The 21,611-nt window shown below is 41.5% G+C and overlaps 1 protein-coding gene across 1 annotated transcript in view; it reads left to right on the forward strand.

Annotated features, from left to right (window-relative positions):
- Positions 1–16,078, forward strand: part of LOC131226252 (carbamoyl-phosphate synthase large chain, chloroplastic) — a 40,525-nt gene extending 24,447 nt beyond the window's left edge. The window contains exons 2-3 of the mRNA XM_058222036.1: positions 13,356–14,048; positions 14,202–16,078. Coding sequence (XP_058078019.1) covers positions 13,356–14,048; positions 14,202–15,755 — 2,247 coding nt within the window. The 3' untranslated portion in view covers positions 15,756–16,078. The remainder of the gene's footprint in view (positions 1–13,355; positions 14,049–14,201) is intronic.
- Positions 16,079–21,611: the final 5,533 nt, after the last annotated feature.

Below are 21,611 nucleotides of genomic sequence, written 5' to 3' on the forward strand. Positions count from 1 at the left end.
GATGTGTTTTACCGTGCCGCTCGACTGGTCGAGGGTGGCGCTTGACCAGTCGAGTGGTGCTTGACTCAAAGTCCAGCGAGCTTTTGGTTTGGAAATACCGAGGTGCTCGACATGTCGAGGGAGGTGCTCGACCGGTCGAGTGGGCCGCTCGACCGGCCGAGGACCCTTCTCGACCAGTCGAGGTTACGCAGATTCATGTTCGAATTTTGTGCAGACTGCGTAAATTTGAGGCGGTTTCGCAAGAGGTGCGAAAGGGAGTTGCCTAAACTATAAATAGGGGTCCCTAGGCCTCTTCTAGGGAATGCAAGAGATTTTCCTAAAACTTTGCAAGGGTTTATGGCTATCAAAGGTGTGAGAGAGAGAAAGAGAGAGGAAGCTTGTGGAAGAGAGGTTCTGCTCGTAGGGGTGATCTACTGTGCACTCGATATCTCAACGCTTCTACGTCCTTGTTATTGGTGAGATCTCTCTGTTTTTCTTGTATTCTCTTATTCTTCATCCACTCTTGCGTGAGTGAAGAAGGTTTGATCCAAGCAAGGTATGTTTGTGATCGGTTGTAACATTTTACTTCATAGCGGATTGTTGATTTGGACGAGGTCCTGTGATTTTTACCTTTGAGGGTTTTTCACGTAAAAGTCTCTTGTGTCGTGTGGTTTGTGCTTTGATTTATTTCATTGCTTTATTATCCCATAATTCTGGTGTTATTTGGGAGGCTAGATCCTAAGGTTTTGTGTAACGGCCTCCAAAAAAGTAGTATTAGAGACAAGTTTATTGAACGGAGTGAGATCCGTTCTGAATTTTGGAAGGTGGCTCGTCAAGGATGATCAGTCTCAATGGTTCTAACTGGACCATATGGAAGGCTAAGATGGAGGACTTGCTTTATTGCAAGGACTTGTATTCTCCAATTCAAGGCATATCAGCAAAGTCAAAGGATATGTCAGATGATGATTGGAAGAAGTTGGACCAGAAGGCGGTGGAGTTTATTAGATAATGGTTGGACGATTCCGTGTTTCACCATGTGTATACGGAGACCTCAGCCGCTAGCCTATGGCTGAAACTGCAAGGGTTGTATGAGAGGAAGACAGTCGGCAATAAAATTTTTCTGATAAGACAACTTATGAATCTCAAGTTCAAAGATGGTGGTTCTGTGGTTGAGCACATAAATGAAGTCAGCAATATATTGAACCAGCTCTCCACCATAAAGATGGTTTGGACGATGAATCATAGGCTTTGCTATTGCTTAACTCATTGCCTGATAGTTGGGAGACATTGGTGGTGTCTCTGAGTAACTCCGCGCCAGACGGAAAGGTGTCCATGGAACAGGTAACTAGTCTCTTCAATGAGGAGACAAGGAGGAAGTCTCAGGGGTCCACTCAGCAAGAGGTTCTTGTGACACAAGAACGGGGGAGAGGAAAGAACAGAAAAGGCGGGAAGGCCCGAGATAAATTAAGAGGCAAGTCGAGTACCAGGAAGGATGTTGAATGCTGGAATTGTGGTAAGAAGGGCCACTATAAGCATGAATGTCGTAAGAATAAGAAGGACAAGAAAGGAAAAGGAAAAGAGAAGGAAGATGAATCAGATTCCACTGCAGTCGCTTCAGATGACGACGTTGTAGTTATTCTTTTCGCAGATTATGATGTTTGTCTCACGGCTACGAGTTAGGACACCGACTGGGTGATATACTTGGGAGCCTCGTTTCATGCGACTCCACGCAGAGACTTCTTCACAAGCTATAAGTCAGGTGACTATGGGACCGTGAAGATGAGAAGTTCTGGCATATCGAAGATCGTAGGGGTCGGTGATATTTGTGTGAAAACCGATGTGGGCTGCACATTGGTTCCAGGGATGTGAGGCACATTTCTGACCTTCACCTCAACTTGATGTCGACGGGAAGATTGGATGATGATGGCTATGAAAGTCGATTTGTTGGTGGGCACTGTAAGCTCATCAAGGGTTCATTGACTGCGGTCAGAGGAAAGAAGTGTTGCATCCTTTACAAGGCAAGTGTCAGTGTGTGCAAGGGTGGGTTGAATGCAGCGAAAGATTCAACTACTGACATGTGGAACAGGCGTCTAGGCTACATGAGTGAAAAAGGGCTTCAACTACTAGCAAAGAAGTGGCTCCTTCCAGACGTGACAAGTATACCTCTCAAAACCTGTATTGATTGTTTATTAGGGAAACAGCATAGAGTTTCATTCGTTAAAACTACTTCTCATGTTAATAAAGTGCATGCATTAGATTTGGTTTATTCTGATGTTTGTGGTCCTCTGAGGACAAAAACCTTGGGTGGGGCATTGTATTTTGTCACTTTTATAGATGATGCATCTAGGAAGGCTTGGGTTTATGCTTTGAAATCTAAGGACGAGGACTTTCGTGTGTTTAAATTGTTTCATGCTATGGTCGAGAAATAGACAGGTAGATCATTGAAGTGCATCCGCACTGACAATGGTGGTGAATACATCAATGACTTTCATGAGTATTGTAAGTCCCTGGGTATACGCATGAACAGACGGTTCCCAAGACCCCCCAACATAATGGTGTGGCTGAGCGAATGAATCGCACTATTATAGAGAGAATCAGATGCATGTTATCCCATGCGAAGTTGCCTAAAATGTTCTGGGGAGAAGCAATGCACAGGACAGTAAATTTGATAAACAGGCCTCCATCAGTCCCGTTGAATGAAGAAGTACCTCAGAAGGTGTGGACTGGACAAGATTCATCGTACAGTCATCTCAGGGTGTTTGAATGCAGGGCATCCGTTTACGTACCAAAGGACGAGAGGTCCAAGCTCGATATGAAGATCAGTCAGTGTGTGTTCTTGGGGTACGGTGATGAAAAGTTCGGTTACAGATTGTGGGATCCGACCGAGAAGAAGCTCATCAGGAGCAGAGATGTGGTATTCTTTGAAGATCAATGTATATCAGACATTTGTAAGCCAGAGAAGAACCAACCTAGTTTAGGTGAGTTAGAGGACATGGATCCGGTTATTCCTCCCGTGGTGCCTGATGGCGGGGGAGTACAGTAAGGCGCAGAGGACGAGGAAGTTCCTACAGAAGATGGACTAGGGGAGCAACCCTCACTTGATCCACCTGTTGAGCCACAGGTGAGGAGGTCATCTAGGGACAGACATCCATCCAAGAGGTACTCAACGCATGAGTACATTATGCTTATTGATGGGGGAGAGCCAGAAGATTATTCTGAGGCCTTAGTCGACATGTATAAGGGGGAGTGGTTAAAAGCTATGCAAGAGGAGATGAAAGGGATTCGTGTTCACGTTTGCAGGGGGAGCGGTCTCTTGGCAAAGCAAGCTACAGAAGGTCGTAACATTATCGACGATAGAGGCCGAGTACATTGCAGTCAAGAGGCTTGTAAAGAGGTGCTTTGGATGAAAAGGTTCATATAGGAACTTAGCCTGAAGCAGGAGCAGCACCTGGTCTATTGCGATAGTCAAAGTGCTATACACTTGAGCAAGAATCCAAGTCAGCACTCCAAGTCGAAGCACATAGAGATTCGGTATCACTAGATCAGGGATACTTTGGAACAGAAGGTGTTACAACTTGAGAAGATTCACATGGACGATAATGAGTCAGATATGATGACCAAGGCTTTGCCCAAGGGCAAGTTTGAGTGGGCCGTTCGATCGGTTGACACCGGTTGAGGTTATGCAGATTCATGTCCGGATTTTGTGCGGACTACGTAAATTTGATGCGGTTTCGCAAGAGGTGCGAAAGAGAGTTGCATAAACTATAAATAGGGGTCCCTAGGGCTTTTCTAGGGAATGCAAGAGAGTTTCCTAAAGCTTTGCAAGGGTTTGCTAAAGGGTTTAGGGCTATCAAAGGTGTGTGAGAGAGAGAGAGAGAGAAATAGAGAGAGGAAGCTTGTGGAAGGGAGGTTCTGCTCGTAGAGGTGATCTACTGTGCACTCGACATCTCGATGCTTCTACGTCCTCGTTATCAATGGGATCTCTTCGTTTTTCTTCTATTCTCTTATTGTTCATCCATTCCTGCATGAGTGAAGAAAGTTTGATCCAAGCGGTGTGTGCTTGTGATTGGTTGTAACATTCTACTTCATAGTGGATTGTTGATCTGGAAGAGGTCCTGTGGTTTTTACCTCTTTGAGGGTTTTCTACGTAAAAATCTCGTGTCGTATGGGTTGTGCTTTGATTTATTTCATTGCTTTATTATCCCATAATTCTAGTGTTTTGGGAGGCTATATCCTAAGGTTTTGTGCAACGGCTCCCAACACACTGCATATAAGATCATACTGCTGATTTTTTTTTTTCCTCCTATTGCTGAATTTGCAGCTAGCGTTTCCACTTATACCATTGCTGAAATTTCAGCATAGTAATCTCAGGTTGTCACACTACTGAATTTTCAGTTTGTAATTTTCAGATTACACTCTTGCTGAATTTTCGGTTTGGCATGCTCGGATTACCATCATGCTGAATTTTCAACATAATATTTGAGCGTAGCGGCTTGCTGAATTTTCAGATTAGTGTCCCTAGTGTGTCCAACTGGATTTCTAGGTTAGTTTTTTCTTTGTCATAACATTACCCTAGGATGTAGGTTTCCCCCTAAGAGTTACCTTGTGTATGCCCACTCATTCTGGACGCGGCTTTGGTCTACATCCCACTATGAATCTAGAGAAGATTGCCGAGGCCCTGAACACTATCAACAACCGTCTGACGCCTATTGAAGTGTACAATAGGACCACCGCAACTCAAATCTAGAGCAGATCAATGCACGTGTCAATTAGCTTGAAGCCTCCCTTCAGGTGAACCCCGACACTGGAGAAGATGTCCAATCATAAGTCGGGGATCAAATTGAGATTGTGCCACTTGCAATTATTAGCCGTGCCTTAAGGTAGATTGTAGAAAGTGATGATTGGCGCAGGAATTCAATTTTCCACACTTATGCCAAGTGTGGTGGCAAAAACTGCAAGGTGAGGTGATCATTGAAAGTGTTTGAAATATTGGTATCGCGTTACATATCGCACCCCTGGGATATGGATACGTATCAGTTATCGCACGGGATATATCGGTTGTATTGTGTAATGTATCGCTGTTGTTGGAAACATTGGAAATTGGTCAAATTTTTCAATAAAATTTCAGTGATTGTTAAAAAAGACATCAATACACACAAATCAAAACATTACAAAAAACAAGTGCACATAATAGGTTTTCTTTGTATGGGGTCCTAATCTATGCGTTGTCTAACTGAATTGATGCAAGTATATTCATATAGTTTATAAATGTAAGAAGACGTGTGGAAACACAAGCAATACATTCAAAAACAAAGGAAGAATCACTAGATTAGGTTACATACATGTTTGATTTTTTGTTTGGACATAAATATTGCAAACAATTTTCGAGAAATTGGGATTTTTTATTTTTTTCAATTTTCTGCAACTCGGTCCTTGTCCTCTAAGTCTTGAAATTGAAGCTCCCACTCCATGATTTTTCATGCAAAACATGAAAATTCATGGATTTGTAACAATTTGACCCTGATTTAACATAATTTACAGAAAAAAGGATCGAAAATAAAAAATGCTCACCGGATTGAACATGTGGAATATATCTCACTACTTGTGTGTTTCGTGTCGCATAGGTGGGATACAAGATATATCGTGGGATATATCGGCCGATATCATAGATATTTAAAACATCGATTATTGATAGTGGTAGTTGCATTAATGTGGTCTCTGCTAGTACCGTGGGTTGCTGAGGTATGCTAGTTGTTCCTCACCTTCAACTCTATCGAGTCTCATGGGTTAACGCATCTTCGATTCTGATTTCTTAGCGTTGTCCCATTCCCATCCAGTTTGGTTCCTATACGGACATGTTTTGGTATGATGTTTTACCTATGGATATAGGCCACATCATTTTGGGCAAGCTTTGGTTGTATGACAGGGATGCAACATTGTTCAGTCGCTTGAATACGTATTCGTTTCTATATGAAGGCAAAAGGAGTGTCTTGAAGCCTCTACCACGCAAAAGCACTTCGAAAAAGGAGGACGTCAAGAAACATGGTCTTGAAGGTGTGACGAAACTCTAGCTTGAGTCTCTTCCTATAGTTAATGCCAAAGAGTTTGAAAGAAACTAAAATTGATTTGACGTTGTATGCCCACGTGGCAAGTGAGGTCACACCTAAGGTTATTATGGAGATGCCACCTAAGGTTACACCCGAGGGTAGTGTAGAGTTACCATATGAGGTGAATCTGGTATTGGAGGAGTCCAATGGACCAGTGTTGTTATTCCAGAGGACATACCGAATGAGCTTACACCCGTGCAGGACATTCATGCATTTACTCTACTAAACCTTCATCACGATCAAATGAGTCATGGGAAGGAAGTGGATTTGGAAAGACAAGTAGATGAGCCTAGGACTCCTATAGATTGCATACCCATGCCTGTGTTCCATAGGCCTTTAGAGTCTGCACATGCATCTACACAACAGATGCATGACTTGCATGTAGAGATTAGAAAAAGAATTAATTTAAGTAATGAAACATACAAAATGATTGCTGACTCACACCATAGGTTTAAAGAGTTTATTATGGGTGATGAAGTCATGATTAAAATATGTCCAAAAAGGTTTCCATAGAGAATCATAAAAAAATTACAAGCCCGTTACACTGGACCATATAAAATCTTGAAAAGACTGGGTTCGAATGCTTACTTGATAGATATTTCACCTAACATGGGTAGTAGTTTGATAGGAACATCATGCACACGCCCCCTCTATGCACGTATTTGAAGAGGCGGGCCCCACTTTCGATTTGGATCAACGACGACATCTTTGGAGGGCCTCATAATTAAGGGGCTGCGTTATGGAGCATTGGAGTGGACCCGATCATCACATAGATTCTACCATCGGATCTCATGATCGTGGCCCACTACTTTAGATGATTTAAGATTTTGAGTTTTGACTATTTTTGTTATTAGAAACATCATGAACGACTTTGATTGCTTTGATTAGTTATTTTATTTGCTTTAGCTTTGATATTAGTGCGCGCACATGGTGTAAGGGTAATTATGTCTTTTTTGGGTTTAGGGATTTCTTATAAATAAAGCAATCCCATGTAGGTATTCTGGATGATATTTTATGAATAAAAAAATTCCCGCGTTTCTTCCTCTCTCTGGGTTGAAGAATCGAATTAGGTGTGAAGCCTTCCCTTCCTTGAAGGGTTAACTACCGTGGTGCGAAGCCACATCCGCTCTAAATCATATCCATCTTCTTATGCACCACGTCCATCACCCTCTACACCCCTTCCGCCATCAAATTTCGTCATTTTTGCATCCAAGCTTTCTCCTACAACAGTGCACAAACAGATTTTCAGATTCTGACCCATCCGAGGGGCTGAAACTTCGGCGGAGTACTACGCACAAACCTTGCATCGGATTGACGTGAAATTTGGTATGGAAGCAACCCATCCCTGGCCGATCCTAGCCTAGAAGGCGGTTTTCGACTTTGTGGGTCCCACACATGTGCGGACGACCTGTCATGCACGTGTGTCCAGGCCCTTCGGCTGTCCAACATGCGCAGACCATCCTAGGTTTTCTATTCTCCTCTATTTCCTTCCTTTTTGTCTAAAAAAACCTCCTAATCCAAATCCCTAACCGTAGAGAGTCCTAAATCTCAATTATCCCGAATTTTCAAACCCTAGATTTCCCCCCAAATTGAAACTTCGCGAATCTCTTGAGTTGGGAACAATCCTTTGCAAGAATGGATGATTTTAACACTCCTTTGGGCATGTTTGGCTTATAATTTTATTTGATCCAGCCCTAAAATTGTGTAGGCTTGGACCCATATAAATTCCCCTTTTTGAATATTTGATAGTATGTAGGATTTGGAATTTTGTGACTGTTTAATATTGGTATAATCACAAGCTTGATCTCTTGCACTCCATATTTAATTTTATATCCTGCATCATAGTTCCACATTTAATGTAGAAGATCTTGTACCGTTTCATGGATCTTCCCCTAACCCTCACATGAACTTTGTTGATGATGTCCCTGACCTATCCCAAAACTGATGGCCATTACTTGACCTCTCTACTCAACCTTTACCATCCATACCTATGAGAAGAGAGGAGATGGATGATATCTTAGATGAAGAAGCAGTTTCTACACGACATGGCGGTTACCAGGAGAACTTTGTCAAGTGGAAGGGCAGACCAAAATAAGACAATACGTGGATCACAGAGGCAGAGCTTCAGCGACGAGACCCGAATCTCCTCGAGCATCACTACAACTTTATTTCGCCAGAGGCGAAATCTCCTTAGCCGAAGGGAATTGATGGGGACATCAGAGGACCTACTCGAGTGTACCAGAGACAGGACCACCCACATCAGCGTAACTTTCTTTGTGGATGGGAGATGAGTTCCAGATGGGGCCCGCTGAGCCATTTTAAAGATCCCACATGCATTGGACGTGCATTAGGAAGACCCCACTTTGGGATGATGCATGTGGGCTGCTTAAGAGATCATTTTAATTATAGAATTTCTATTTTGTGTCGATCCGACCGTTGGATCTTGTCGATTAGGCCATCGGGCCACCAGATCTTTTAGATCCGAGCCCTTGGACTCTGATCTTGCTTTCTTTATGTTTTTTGTTATTGTTAGGAGTTATTTGATGGTTGAAATTGATAATAAATGTTTTAGTTTTCTTATTTTGGATGATGGGCCACTTCACTTAAGTGAGTGACATACTTGTAATTATGCTGGATTTTTAATTTTGAATTTTTAATTATAAAAGCACAGGAGAGAGGAGTTTCAACCCTTGGAGATTTGAGAAGGAAAAAAGAAAAGAAAAGAGCTCTCTTATGTGAAGGAATTTTTCTCCTTATTTTCTAGGGTTTTTTGAGAAACCCTCTATTCCAATTAAATTATGGAAGGATAGAAGCTTGTTTGGTGGTGGATTCTCCAAGGTACATCATTCATCTTTCTCTTCTTCGAAAGGTATTCTTCTTATTCTTCTCATCTTTTTTTTTTCCTCTCCCATTACAACCTTCTAAATTATAGATATTCAATTTCCTCTTTTCCCCAATTTCTAAAAACCCTAATTCCAAAATCCCCAATTCCCATGAACCCTAATTTTCCAAATTTCAGAAAAATTTCCTTCATAACCCTAATAATAAAACCTACAAATCTGTCCCTTGAGTGTGGAACGTGCCTATGCTAAATTGGAAGTTCTATCCTTCCATCGGGCCTAGTTTTAATTTATTTATGTGATTTCTTAGCATGCGGGCATGTGATTTAGGTTAAATCAGATTTTATTTTCTATTGTTTACTTTTAATTACTTGGTGGGTCAGCATCTTTTGTTAATTGAATTACTTTATGGACTCTTTCATAATCTCCACATTGGGTGATTAATGCAGGGGCATTTTCACACTGGTCTCGAGTGGGGTTGCCTGTGGGATGTAGTGACACAATCGGGTTGGGCGACCCGTGTGAGGCGGGTGGCTCGTGTGAGGTGGGCCCCACTCGTGTGAGGCGGTACCCATGTGATGTGGGGCCCACGAGGGGGGTTCGGCTGAGGTCCTACTGCATGGGATGTGGGGCCTGAGCTATTAGATAAAATGGATTAATTCGCCATGCTCTATCAGTTTGAGCTTTTAGAGCAAGTAGTTAATTGTCTTGCATCAAAATGGGATAAGAGTGGGAGGTCTCGTATTCGAGACTTCTCATTGGTGGTGATTAATGCAGGGGCATTTTCATACCGGTCTCGAGTGGGGTTGCCTGTGGGATGCAGGGGCACACTCAGGTCGGGTGGTTTGTGTGAGGTAGGGGCACAATCGGGGTGGGTGACCCGTGTGAGGTGGGTGGCTCGTATGAGGTGGTACCCATGTGATGTGGGGCCCACGAGGGGGGTTCGGCTGAGGTCCTAATGCATGGGATGTGGGGCCTGAGCTATGAGATAAAATGGATTAATTCACCATGCTCTATCAGTTCGAGCTTTTAGAGCATGTGGTTAATTGTCCTGCATCAATTGGTATAAGAGCGTGAGGTCTTGTATTCGAGACTCCTCATCGGTGGTGATTAATGCAGGGGCATTTTCACATCGGTCTCGAGTGGGGTTGCCTATGGGATGTAGGGGCACACTCGGGGCAGGTGGTTCGTGTGAGGCGGTACTCATGTGATGTGGGGCCTGGGCTATGAGATAAAGGGATTAATTCACCATGCTCTATCAGTTCGAGCTTTTAGAGCAAGTGGTTAATTGTCCTGCATCACTTGTAGTCGGATGGAAGAGCAAGAAGAAATCTAAATGGGGCCTCTCACTGTTAGCTGCAGCGTTTTGAATAGCGCTCGTAGCGTAGCTATGATGCCATGTAGCATTAGCAAATAGCATAAATCCCTTGTAGCGTACACTGAGGTGGTCATTGCATATTAGTGTCGTAGCATGGGTAGCATATGTAGCGTGTGCGTTACATAACGCTATGCCCTATATATATATATATATATATATATATATATAGATATATATATAAAATAAATGGTAATTATATTTTGTAGTTTGTACTCAATACTCTCAACTTATGGGATTTTAATTTCTTTTCGTACTTGTGACTTGTGGTTTCAATTAGATATTATTAATTATAGTTTGCTTAAAAAGTTGTTGATGTGATAATAATTTGATTTGGTTTATGTATGTGAATTGGCTTTTGATAGATGATGATTAATAACTTGTTTGAACATGCTTATACTTGAAAAAATGAATAATCTTTTGGGCATTTTAATATTTTATTGTTTGTTTCCTTACCATTTATCATATATGTTTTTTTTAAAAAAAATAAAAATAAAAAATAGAAGTATCATATAGCTTGTGCTACACACTACGCTACTAATGCTACACGCTACGTGCTACAAAGGGCTGAACACTACGCAACACGCTACCGCTATTTAAAATACTGGTTAGCTGTTCCTCTAGCGTATATGGACTGAAAGGAACAACTGCTGATTTAGAAATAAAGGCAGCAAATCTTCAGGGTTTATCAGCAAGGTTAATGCTCTCGTGAGAGATTGGCTGTCTAGAGTGTTTTTCGGTTTTGGGTGCCATGAGGCTGTTATATTTAGTTTCTGTTTTTTTGCTTCTCCTTTTGGCCTTTGACATTTAATAAAATCAGTATCTTAAGAAAGTAAAATTTATGTTAGCATTTAGAAATTGTACTCTTCAATTTATGCAATAACATGCATCTATAATACAATTTTGTTTTTTTTTTTTTACTGTGTACTGGAACGGATGCACAGTATGCAACTTCCACCAATCCATGGTACAATGAGGGTAGGATCATGTAGGTCACTCTAGTACATACACTAAGTATATGCAATATAACTTTATATATGAACTAGTATTGTAATTTATATATGAAATGATAAATGTTATTATTATAGATATCACAACTTACTATTGTAGCCTAAAGGGCAAGAGAGACACACACCTTGTCCCTCCAAAGAGGACCAGCTGGGGTAAATGGTCAGGGCAGCCTCTATTTGGTGTGGCCTAAATGGCAAGATCAACACACACCTTGACCTTCCAAAGAGGACCAACTGTGGTAAATGGTAAGGACAGCCTCTATTTGGTGTGGTGTCAACAGTTGCTTTGTTGGTGAATGGATGGTGGAAAGCTTGTTGTTTGGAACAACACACCGATGAGCCCATTCAACTTCAATAAAGTAGCCCAAAGGGCAAAAGCGACACACACGTTGAGCTAGGGTTCAATTAGGTTGGGGTGACTTAGCTGAATTCCTGCAAAAATTGTAGTTTATGATGAAGACCCTCCAAAGAGGACCGATTGGGTTGAGTGGTAAGGACAACCTCCAAAGATGGTGGGTGGCAAGCTTGTTGTCAAGAAATACACACAGATGAGCCTATTCAGCTTCAATAAAGGAGCTCAAAGGGCAACTTCATCTTCTGCAGTCTACCTCAAGTGTGGAGTAATAGGCAATGTGCTTAATGGGACAATTGCAAATTTGCACACCAGCGTGGTCCACACAAACTGAGGTTTCGAGTGTTTTTATTGGAGGGTGTATTGATCGGGCCCCAAAAGGATCTGATACGGTGTGTAATGGATTGCATTAGACAATGTTGACACTGTTTGTAACAAAAAGGTGGAAAAATACCAGGACAAGGAAAAATTAAGAAACAAAATGTGTTATCATTTATTTGTGTTTTTTGACGTGTATACAAATGATGTATCATTTATTTGTGTGTGTGTGTTTTTTTTTTTTTTTTTTTAATGTGTATTCTATGGTGTTACCAGACAATTCTTTGGTAAGCATACTGTCTGTTGGCCTGATCTTCTGAAAGTTGAGTTTTTGAGTCCTTCACCTCTAAATTTGGTGTTAAATTTTATGGTAACTAGAAATTCTTTGGTTGATCATTGGTTTTTACTATATTGAGTTTTATTTCTTATTTAAATGGAGCATAGCAACTACACTCCCAATTGGTGAGGGTTTGGGGCCAACGCTCCCATAGAGTATATTATATGCTTTGATACCGTGTAAAATGTTTGAGTGATCTGTTTAATATAGACAAATTCTAATTTATATGCTGCTAGTCTAAAGATGACTATAAAATGATTTCCTCTCTGGTTTGGTTGGTGGAGTCACATTCAAATATTCTGTTTTGAACTCTAAAATGAGCCTCTAGATCTAGTGACAAATGAACTACTGACGTTCCTCTATCTTGAAATGATGAAAATACATGGAAAATGTGAGGAAAAGGTGGAAAAAAATCACATTATGGCATCTCATTGGCATGACTGTGATATGATGCACAAGGACATCATTACTGATATGGCCCAATACATATGATGCACGGGCATTGGTACTTACATGGCCTACGAAGTGGGCCATTTCACCCCACAGTGAGTATCAAAATCAGTAGATACTAGATACTAATATTATATGCCAATACTGGTTGATATGATACAGATATTTGGAACCGTGGCAAGTTGCTGCTCGCATGATTGCTTTGAATGGCTCCCACTACCTCATATGGGCAGTCATGTCTCCTTGAGATGTCGGTAGGTTACATAACAATTTGTAGATGCGAAAACTATGTCTCCTTCAGAAAAATAGCTTGTGATTTGAGATCTTCAAACTATTTCTCTTTCAATTTTGTGCTATGTTCCTGTAATTTTTGTCTAATTTCTTTTATTCCCATATTGTTGGAATAATGCATTTATCTCTCCATCATCTTTGGGCATTTGTTTTCATGGTTCACGTTGATCAACAATATAAAATATTTGCAGTGAAGTAGATCTCGTTGTGATTATCTTCCATTCTTTTGTTGAACACAAAAGGGTTCTTTTTTCTTTGTAATTATATTTTCTTAATAATCTATTTTGAACTTGTAGATTCCTCGATTTGCATTTGAGAAATTCCCTGGTTCACAACCAATATTAACTACCCAGATGAAGTCAGTGGGTGAGGCAATGGCATTGGGCCGAACATTCCAAGAATCCTTCCAAAAAGCACTTCGGTCATTGGAATGCGGCTTCTCTGGCTGGGGTTGTGCGCAGATCAAGGAACTAGGCTGGGACTGGGATCAGTTGAAATACAGCCTTCGAGTCCCAAATCCGGACCGCATCAATGCAGTATATGCTGTGATGAAGAAAGGCATGAAGGTGGATGAGATCCACGAACTGAGTTTCATTGACAAATGGTTTCTTTCTCAGCTAAAAGAGCTGGTGGAGGTTGAACAGTTTCTCTTGGCTCGGAGCTTGTCCCAACTGACAAAGGACGATTTTTATGAAGTAAAGAAGAGAGGCTTCAGTGATAAGCAGATTGCTTTTGCAACTTCATCCACTGAGGGTGAAGTGCGTTTGAAGCGCTTGTCACTAGGTGTAGTTCCGGCATTTAAGAGGGTTGATACTTGTGCTGCTGAGTTCGAAGCAAACACTCCATACATGTACTCATCGTATGATTATGAATGTGAATCAGCTCCTTCTCAAAGTGAAAAGGTGTTAATTTTGGGTGGCGGACCAAACCGAATCGGTCAGGGTATCGAGTTTGATTACTGCTGCTGCCATGCCTCATTCGCTCTTCGGGTTTGTTTTTCTGATTCTTCCTTTTTTTCCCCCACTGTTTTCTGCAGTACCTCATTTTCTGGTATCAAATTGCTCGTACAGGTAGTTGGCTATTGTGTAGCAATCCATCATCTTAGTTAATGGTATTGTTCCTTGCCTGCCTTTTACTTTCAGGAGGCTGGATATGAAACAATCATGATGAACTCAAACCCGGAGACAGTTTCAACGGATTATGACACGAGCGATCGTCTATACTTCGAACCTCTTACGGTCGAGGATGTCTTGAATATCATTGACTTAGAGCGACCATCTGGAATAATCATACAGTTTGGAGGACAAACACCTCTCAAGCTGGCACTACCCATACAGCAGTACTTGGATGAGCATAAACCCGTCTGCTCAGGTGGAACCGGGCACGTACGAATATTGGGAACATCGCCTGATTCAATCGATGCTGCTGAGGACAGAGAGAGGTTTAACGCGATCCTGAAGGAGCTGGGGATTGAACAGCCAAAAGGAGGAATAGCCAAGAGTGAAGCTGATGCCCTATCCATTGCTGCAGACATAGGCTACCCAGTCGTTGTCCGGCCTTCGTATGTGTTAGGCGGGCGGGCTATGGAGATTGTTTACAGTGACGACAAACTCATTACCTATCTTGAAAATGCTGTTGAAGTTGACCCGGAACGTCCCGTCTTGGTTGATAAGTATCTATCTGACGCTTGTGAGATTGATGTCGATGCTCTTGCAGACTCAGACGGGAATGTGGTCATCGGCGGGATCATGGAACACATTGAGCAGGCCGGTGTTCATTCGGGTGACTCAGCCTGCTTGCTTCCAACAAAGACCATTGCGGCCACCTGCTTGGAAACGATCCGTTCATGGACTACAAAGCTGGCAAAACGACTCAGCGTGTGTGGGCTAATGAATTGCCAGTACGCAATCACGGCATCTGGGGGTGTCTTCCTGCTTGAGGCGAACCCCCGTGCATCTCGTACTGTGCCATTTGTGTCGAAAGCGATTGGGCACCCGTTGGCCAAGTATGCCTCACTTGTCATGTCGGGGAGATCCCTTTCTGACATTCAGTTCACGAGGGAGGTTATCCCGGAGCATGTGTCAGTCAAAGAGGCTGTGCTCCCATTCGAGAAGTTCCAGGGCTGCGATATCATGCTGGGGCCAGAGATGCGCAGCACTGGTGAGGTCATGGGGATAGACTTTGAGTTCCCGGTTGCGTTTGCCAAGGCGCAGATCGCAGCAGGCCAGAAACTTCCAGTCTCCGGTACCGTGTTCCTCAGTCTGAATGACCTGACAAAATCACAACTCCCCGTCATAGCGAGGGCCTTTTTGGATCTTGGCTTCAGGATCATATCAACGTCAGGGACAGCAAAAATGCTGCAGTTGGAGGGTATCCCAGTGGAGCGGGTTCTTAAAATGCACGAGGGACGGCCCCATGCTGGGGACATGATTGCCAACGGCCAGATCCAGCTGATGGTAATTACAAGCTCAGATGACTCGCTTGATCAGATAGATGGCCGGCAGCTGAGGAGAATGGCACTCGCATACAAGGTCCCAATCATAACGACTGTTGCCGGAGCATTGGCAAGTGCAGAAGCTATAAAGAGCATGAAGTGCAGCCCTGTAAAAATGATAGCTTTGCAGGATTTCTTCAATGTTGTACCAAAGGCAGGAGATCAACAAAGCTTGCAGCACGCATCGTCTTCGGCCTTTTGATTTCCTCTCCCATGCCTTGCATGAGTGTGATGCTAGTAATCTCCTTTTTCCTGTTTTAGCATGGTATTTTATTTTAATTAATTTTGCCCATCTTGCAGCTGTGTTGAACTCTCTAGGCAGATTGCTTTTTCTTCTTTCTTTACTTTTTCCTTCTTTGTTTTTCTGATTTACGCCATTTTGCTTAAAATATGAGAATTTCGAGCGTCGTTTTCTTCTATATTTTCAAGCTCATTACAGAAATGTTCCAAGTTCTAGAATTGTCATCAATGCCTATGAATAGAAAATGTTAGTGCAAAATGCCATCCCTTTTCTATTAACTATCACATTCATCTGATTCATGGCTCGACTGATTCAAGTCCATCTCTTCTAATTCACCATTTTGGATTCGATCAATTCAATGAACCATTCTCCAACTTTTTATCCTAAATAAATAAATAAATGAAATAAAATAAAAAGGAAAAAAAAGAAAAAGAAACCCAAAGAATCATAAGAAAAATTAGTTATGACAATTTCACATTTCCAGCGGAACTGGCATTTGCTATCCACGTGGAGAGAGGCTAAGTGGTCCACAAGGCGTGGGAAAGAGGGAAGATTACTAGTTAGAAAAAGTAGGTTTCCTCTGGGATGCTTACTACAGCATGTCTGGAACTGTTGTTGTGGGATACATTGGCATGTGCCTTTGAATGTTCCAGGCTGTCTATATGATGGGCCTCATGGAGGATGGAGTATACTTGCTAAAAACCTCATATTGGAATCTCTTGATCATTTAATTCTGTTCTCTTTAGTATGGATTGTCTCCTTAAGCATTAGTTTACCAGAAGCTTAGAATCTTCCAATTTTGAAGATTTTCAAGCCAGCCACCATCAACTGTTTGTCTTGTTAGATACATTTTGGATCTCCGAACATCACCCATGATCTAATTGCTGTTGTCCCAACTTATTCTCTAACAATGTGTCAAGAAATGTGATGATAAACATTTTGTTTTGGTGTGGCTTAATATAATTCTTCGCGCTAGTTACCTGAATGTCCTTTCTTTTGCTTAAAACCCATTTCATGTCCATTCACACTGCATAGTTTCATAATCTAAAATAACTAAACACTGCAAAATTCTACCCCCAAGGGCTCTTGTTGCATGAAGTAGATACCATAGTTGGCAAAATGCCTTACTTTTGAAAAATAAAAATAAAAAATCTATAATTGGTGGAATGTTTAAAATTCTGTATATTCAGATGATCATTACATAATCATCATCATCTAAGCCTTATCCAAATTACTTTGTTTTGGCTCTACATGTCCTGTTCAAACATCATACTTCCGAAAAGAAATTGTATAATTGGTTGAACATTGAGGACTCCGTATATTTTGGAAGATAAGCACACAATCATCATCATTTAAGCCTTGTCCCAACTACTTGGGGTTGGCTACACAAATCCTGTTCTGCCATGCTGCTATATCAAGGAGGACACCCTCTGTTAAACTGCAGGTTATCAAGTCTTTTCTTACTACCTCCTTCCATGCCCTTTCAGGCCCAAACAAGAAATTGTGCTTTCGGGGATCACAATTCTACACCTGCCACTATCGAAGATCACCTTGCATTTTTTTTTTCTTCACATTTGGCGCTAGTATAGAAAATGGTATTCCTGCGCTAATCATCAATTCCCTTAGCCTAAGCTAAGGTGTACTTCACAACTGAAAGTGATAGGGTATCTTCTTCTTCATCACTAGCACCAATGGCGGGGTGATATTCTTTTTCTTCATAGTCACTATGGTCATCTTCACCTTCTTCATGCTCTCCGATCACGAGGGCCTTAGGTTGCTTTTTAACGGGACACTCATAAGAGATATGACCATATCTTTGGCAATTATAGCACCTTCTGGGTTTGCCTCTTCATGAATTGGTACTGGCGACTCCTTTACCGTAAAGATCCTTTTGGTTACTTTGAGTGCTAGCAAAGGATTTGGGTCGACTCACAATGTTAGAGTTAAGTTTTTTGGGGAGTAGTCTTAACATTGGAGTCATGAGAGTCAAACTGTCTCCCAAATTGCGGTTTTAAGTACTTTTCATGTTCTTGCACCAACTGATAGGCATGCTCAAGGGTGCCAACATCGTGAGAGAGCAACTTGTGTTGAATATCGGACCGAAGGCCCATCCTAAAACAAGAAAGGAGTTATTATTGGGTCCTCCTCGACGTTACATCATATCATATATTCTTCAAATTTTGTGATGTAATCCGTCACAAATATTGTTCCCTGGTGAAGGGATTGCCATTAACCCAATAATTTCTAGCGATACGATAGTAAGATATTTTTCCTTCAATGCTTCCTTCATCTCAACCTAATTTACGATCAAGTTTTGTCTAGACCTTTCTAACTTGCGCTCAAGATTGGTCCAAAACAATTTAACTTGGCCCACCAATTTCATCCTGGTGAACCTCATATGACGACAGTCAGACATCTTATACCACTTAAAGTAATGGTTCATGTCCGTAAGCTAGTAGAGGAAAGCCTTTGGGTTCAGACGACCATAAAAGACAGGGGCCTCGATCTTGACACTTTTCAAATTACGCTTATCTGGATTGTAACGATCGTGATACTCTCTAAGGGTGGCTAGGTACGCACCCCATTATGGCAAACACATCGGTCATGACCTCTTCCACGTCTTGCAACATGACTTCCTCCACTTGAGACTGACCATCTTCCCCATTATCAGGGTTTACTTGAAGGAAAGTCTCCAATTGAGCTATACGATTGTTAGTTACAGTTACTTGGTGGTTCTGATTTGAGCCTCACTGGCCTCCAATCTTGTAGATATGGCATTAAGAGTCTATAGAATTTGATCTTGGCTCATGGTGGTAGGGTGAAGGCCAAAACCTTACTTGGAACGCGTGGGCATGAACAAGGGATGGACTAAGGGGCCTAAGACTTAAGACTCAAGTATTATGTTATAACGAAGGAAAAGTGGCCAATCTATACGCCACAATATGTAAACCTGGACTCTATATGTAATGAATACACTAATAAGGCTGTAGGTGTGATGAATGTGTTAACCCTAAGTAAACTTATGATAAAACATAAACTTTAATACCAAAATTTGATGCAAGATGTGTGATCTAACTATTTGGATGCGGAAGATTATTAACAGATTAATCAAAGAAAATCAAATATGATAACATGCTATCCTATCATGATTAAAAGAGTACCAAAGAGATGATAAAATTTCAATTTATGTTAAATTTACAATCCCACACAAGTATTAATCATGTAAGCATGCAAACCTAAGGCCTAATGAGAGATTGAAACTCGCACATTAGCATATGCATGATTCTAATTCAATGGGCAGATTTGGCGCGACTCTAGGGTTATTAAATTTAGGAATTTAGGAATTAGGGTTTGGAATTAGGGCTAGGGAGAAATAGGGTTTATGGAGAAATAGGGTTTTGAGAGCTAGGGTGTTGGGTTAGGGTTTTAGGCTTAGTGCTGGGGATCTTAAATGGGAAAATGGGCAAGGATTAAGAGGGAGGGCTAGCCATATGGACGTACGTTCTAGGAGTTTGGTCCATATGGTCGTACAGTTTGAATGGGTTAGGTTTAGGTGGTTTTGGATGTGATAGGGATATGTTTTGGTTGATAATAAAATTAAAATGAAGAGGTAGAGAGAAATAAAGAGAGAATGAGAGAGATGGAGAATGAGAAAATAAAAGAAAACACCGCGATTGTAGAGAATGAGAGAGAAGAATAAGATAATGGGATTCACACCATTATCTTATATGAATAATTAACAAAAACACAAAATATGCAAATCCAAACACTTATGATCAAAGTGATTAAGGATCACAATGATCCAACCGTCCAATTAAAGGATCCACATGATCCAATGATCCGATCATCGTGTCCTCATGATCCAATGGCTAGGATTCTTCAACTAAGCAGCCTACACGCATCTTCTTAATGTAAGGTCTTTGAAAATGCATGATCATGCATATGGGTCTTCAAATCCTTAGTGCAGTCCACCCTGACCCATATTTAAGTCATAGATCTAAAATGATAGCTGGGTTGTTGTCCTCCTCTGATACACTCTAAATGGTCATATGTTCTCATCACATTCTCTTGACAAAGATAATCGCAATGGTCTAGGAAACAGGCACAAAGCGTTTTAGGCTGTCAATTACATTACGAGTGGCTTTGACTTAGGATGCTTCTCATTCCTGAAGATATTGACCGTGGCATTGAAAATATGTGACAGAATATCTTGTATAAGTGTGCGTAGAATCCATCCGGACTTAAAAAGATTAGCAAGGGTTACCTTCTTTTATAACCTCTTCTTTGATGACTACTGATATTGCTAAAGGAACAGAGATCTACAGTGGCCCCACCTAGCTTCGGACAGCAAGAACTAGGGTCACAGGCAATCTGCATCCATCCATTAACTAGAGGTCAGGATTGTCCAATCAATATGACCTTGTGTTTTTTTCCATCTACAGTAGAAGTGGATTGCCTACTTAGTAAACTCTGTGGGCCCCACCGTGGATGTATGTGTCTTATCCACACTGTCCATCCATTTTTCCATATCATTTTAGGGCAAGAGCCCAAAATTGAATCATATCCAAAGCTCAAGTAGACCACACCACTGGAAACTGTGGGGATAATGTTGTCCACCATCGAAACCTTCCTACGGCCCACATTGATGTTTATCTAGCATGTTCATAAGGTCACATATATATGGTTGAAAGGAACGCACAATATAAGCTTGATTCAAAATTTCTATGCCCACAAGAAGTTTTCAACGGTAGGGATTCAATTCACACTGTTTCCTGTGGTGTGGTCCACTTGAGCTTTAGATATGCTTCAATTTTGGGCCCATGACATAAAATGTGCTGATAAAACGAATGGACAGATTGGATAAGACACATACATCATAGAGGGTCTCACAGAGTTTACGCAGTACGCTATAAGGTAGGCAATCCGCGTCCATCCAACGTGTCCATGAGGCCCATATGCTCATTGTTCTAATGATCGGAACCGTCCTTATTTTGGACTGTAAGTTTCATGTGCCGCCCTAATAAACTTAGGTTGAATGGATGGTTGGGATCATCACTAACTGGATATAAACTTAGAACAATGAAAAGAAAATTTTCAATGGTTGGGATGATCACTTAAGCGTCATTATTGGACAACAGCTGATCTAACAATGATATCGACGGTTCAAATCATCGGATTATCACTGCATGTGGGCCCAGAGTGTTGGCAATCGACACTGGATAATGATCAATGGTCCACGTTGAAAAGAAAATTGCAGATTAATGTCCGCCTGCCAACGAGGACCAGAGACCGTGTTGACTTTTTTCACGCGCAGGACGAAAAATCGTTGGAAGAGACTCTCAATCCGTTGAGAAATATAACCACATGGTGCGTCGCTATTTGACTCTACATCTGGTCGTGTATTAAGTAAATCCAGACCATCCATATGATGATTCCCTTTCCATGGTTAAGAACTACAAGAAAAGAAAATCCTAGGCGTCCATTTCACTGACCATCTCCTTTGAATCTAGAATGTTGAATCTCTTCACTTTCTACTGTCTGTATGACGGACACAAAGCGGGCAAATAGGTTCTATATTCAGTGTAATTTATGTACTGATATCCATCTACAGTATGTCCCACCATATGGACGGTCCCAATTTATCAACCCTTAAGCAAAATAATCGGTGGACTAGTGACGAACCGAGGTAGCGTTCATTGCGCAATTGGAAGAGTATGCGTGGAAAGTGAACTTTGGTTTCCATGGAAGCGGATCACACACCAGCGATCTAGCTGGTGTGTTGACGTCAGCAAGTTCTGTGGGTCACATCATGAGGCA

The sequence above is a fragment of the Magnolia sinica genome, chromosome 14 (assembly GCF_029962835.1).
Source record: "Magnolia sinica isolate HGM2019 chromosome 14, MsV1, whole genome shotgun sequence".
NCBI classification, from domain to species: Eukaryota; Viridiplantae; Streptophyta; class Magnoliopsida; order Magnoliales; family Magnoliaceae; genus Magnolia; species Magnolia sinica.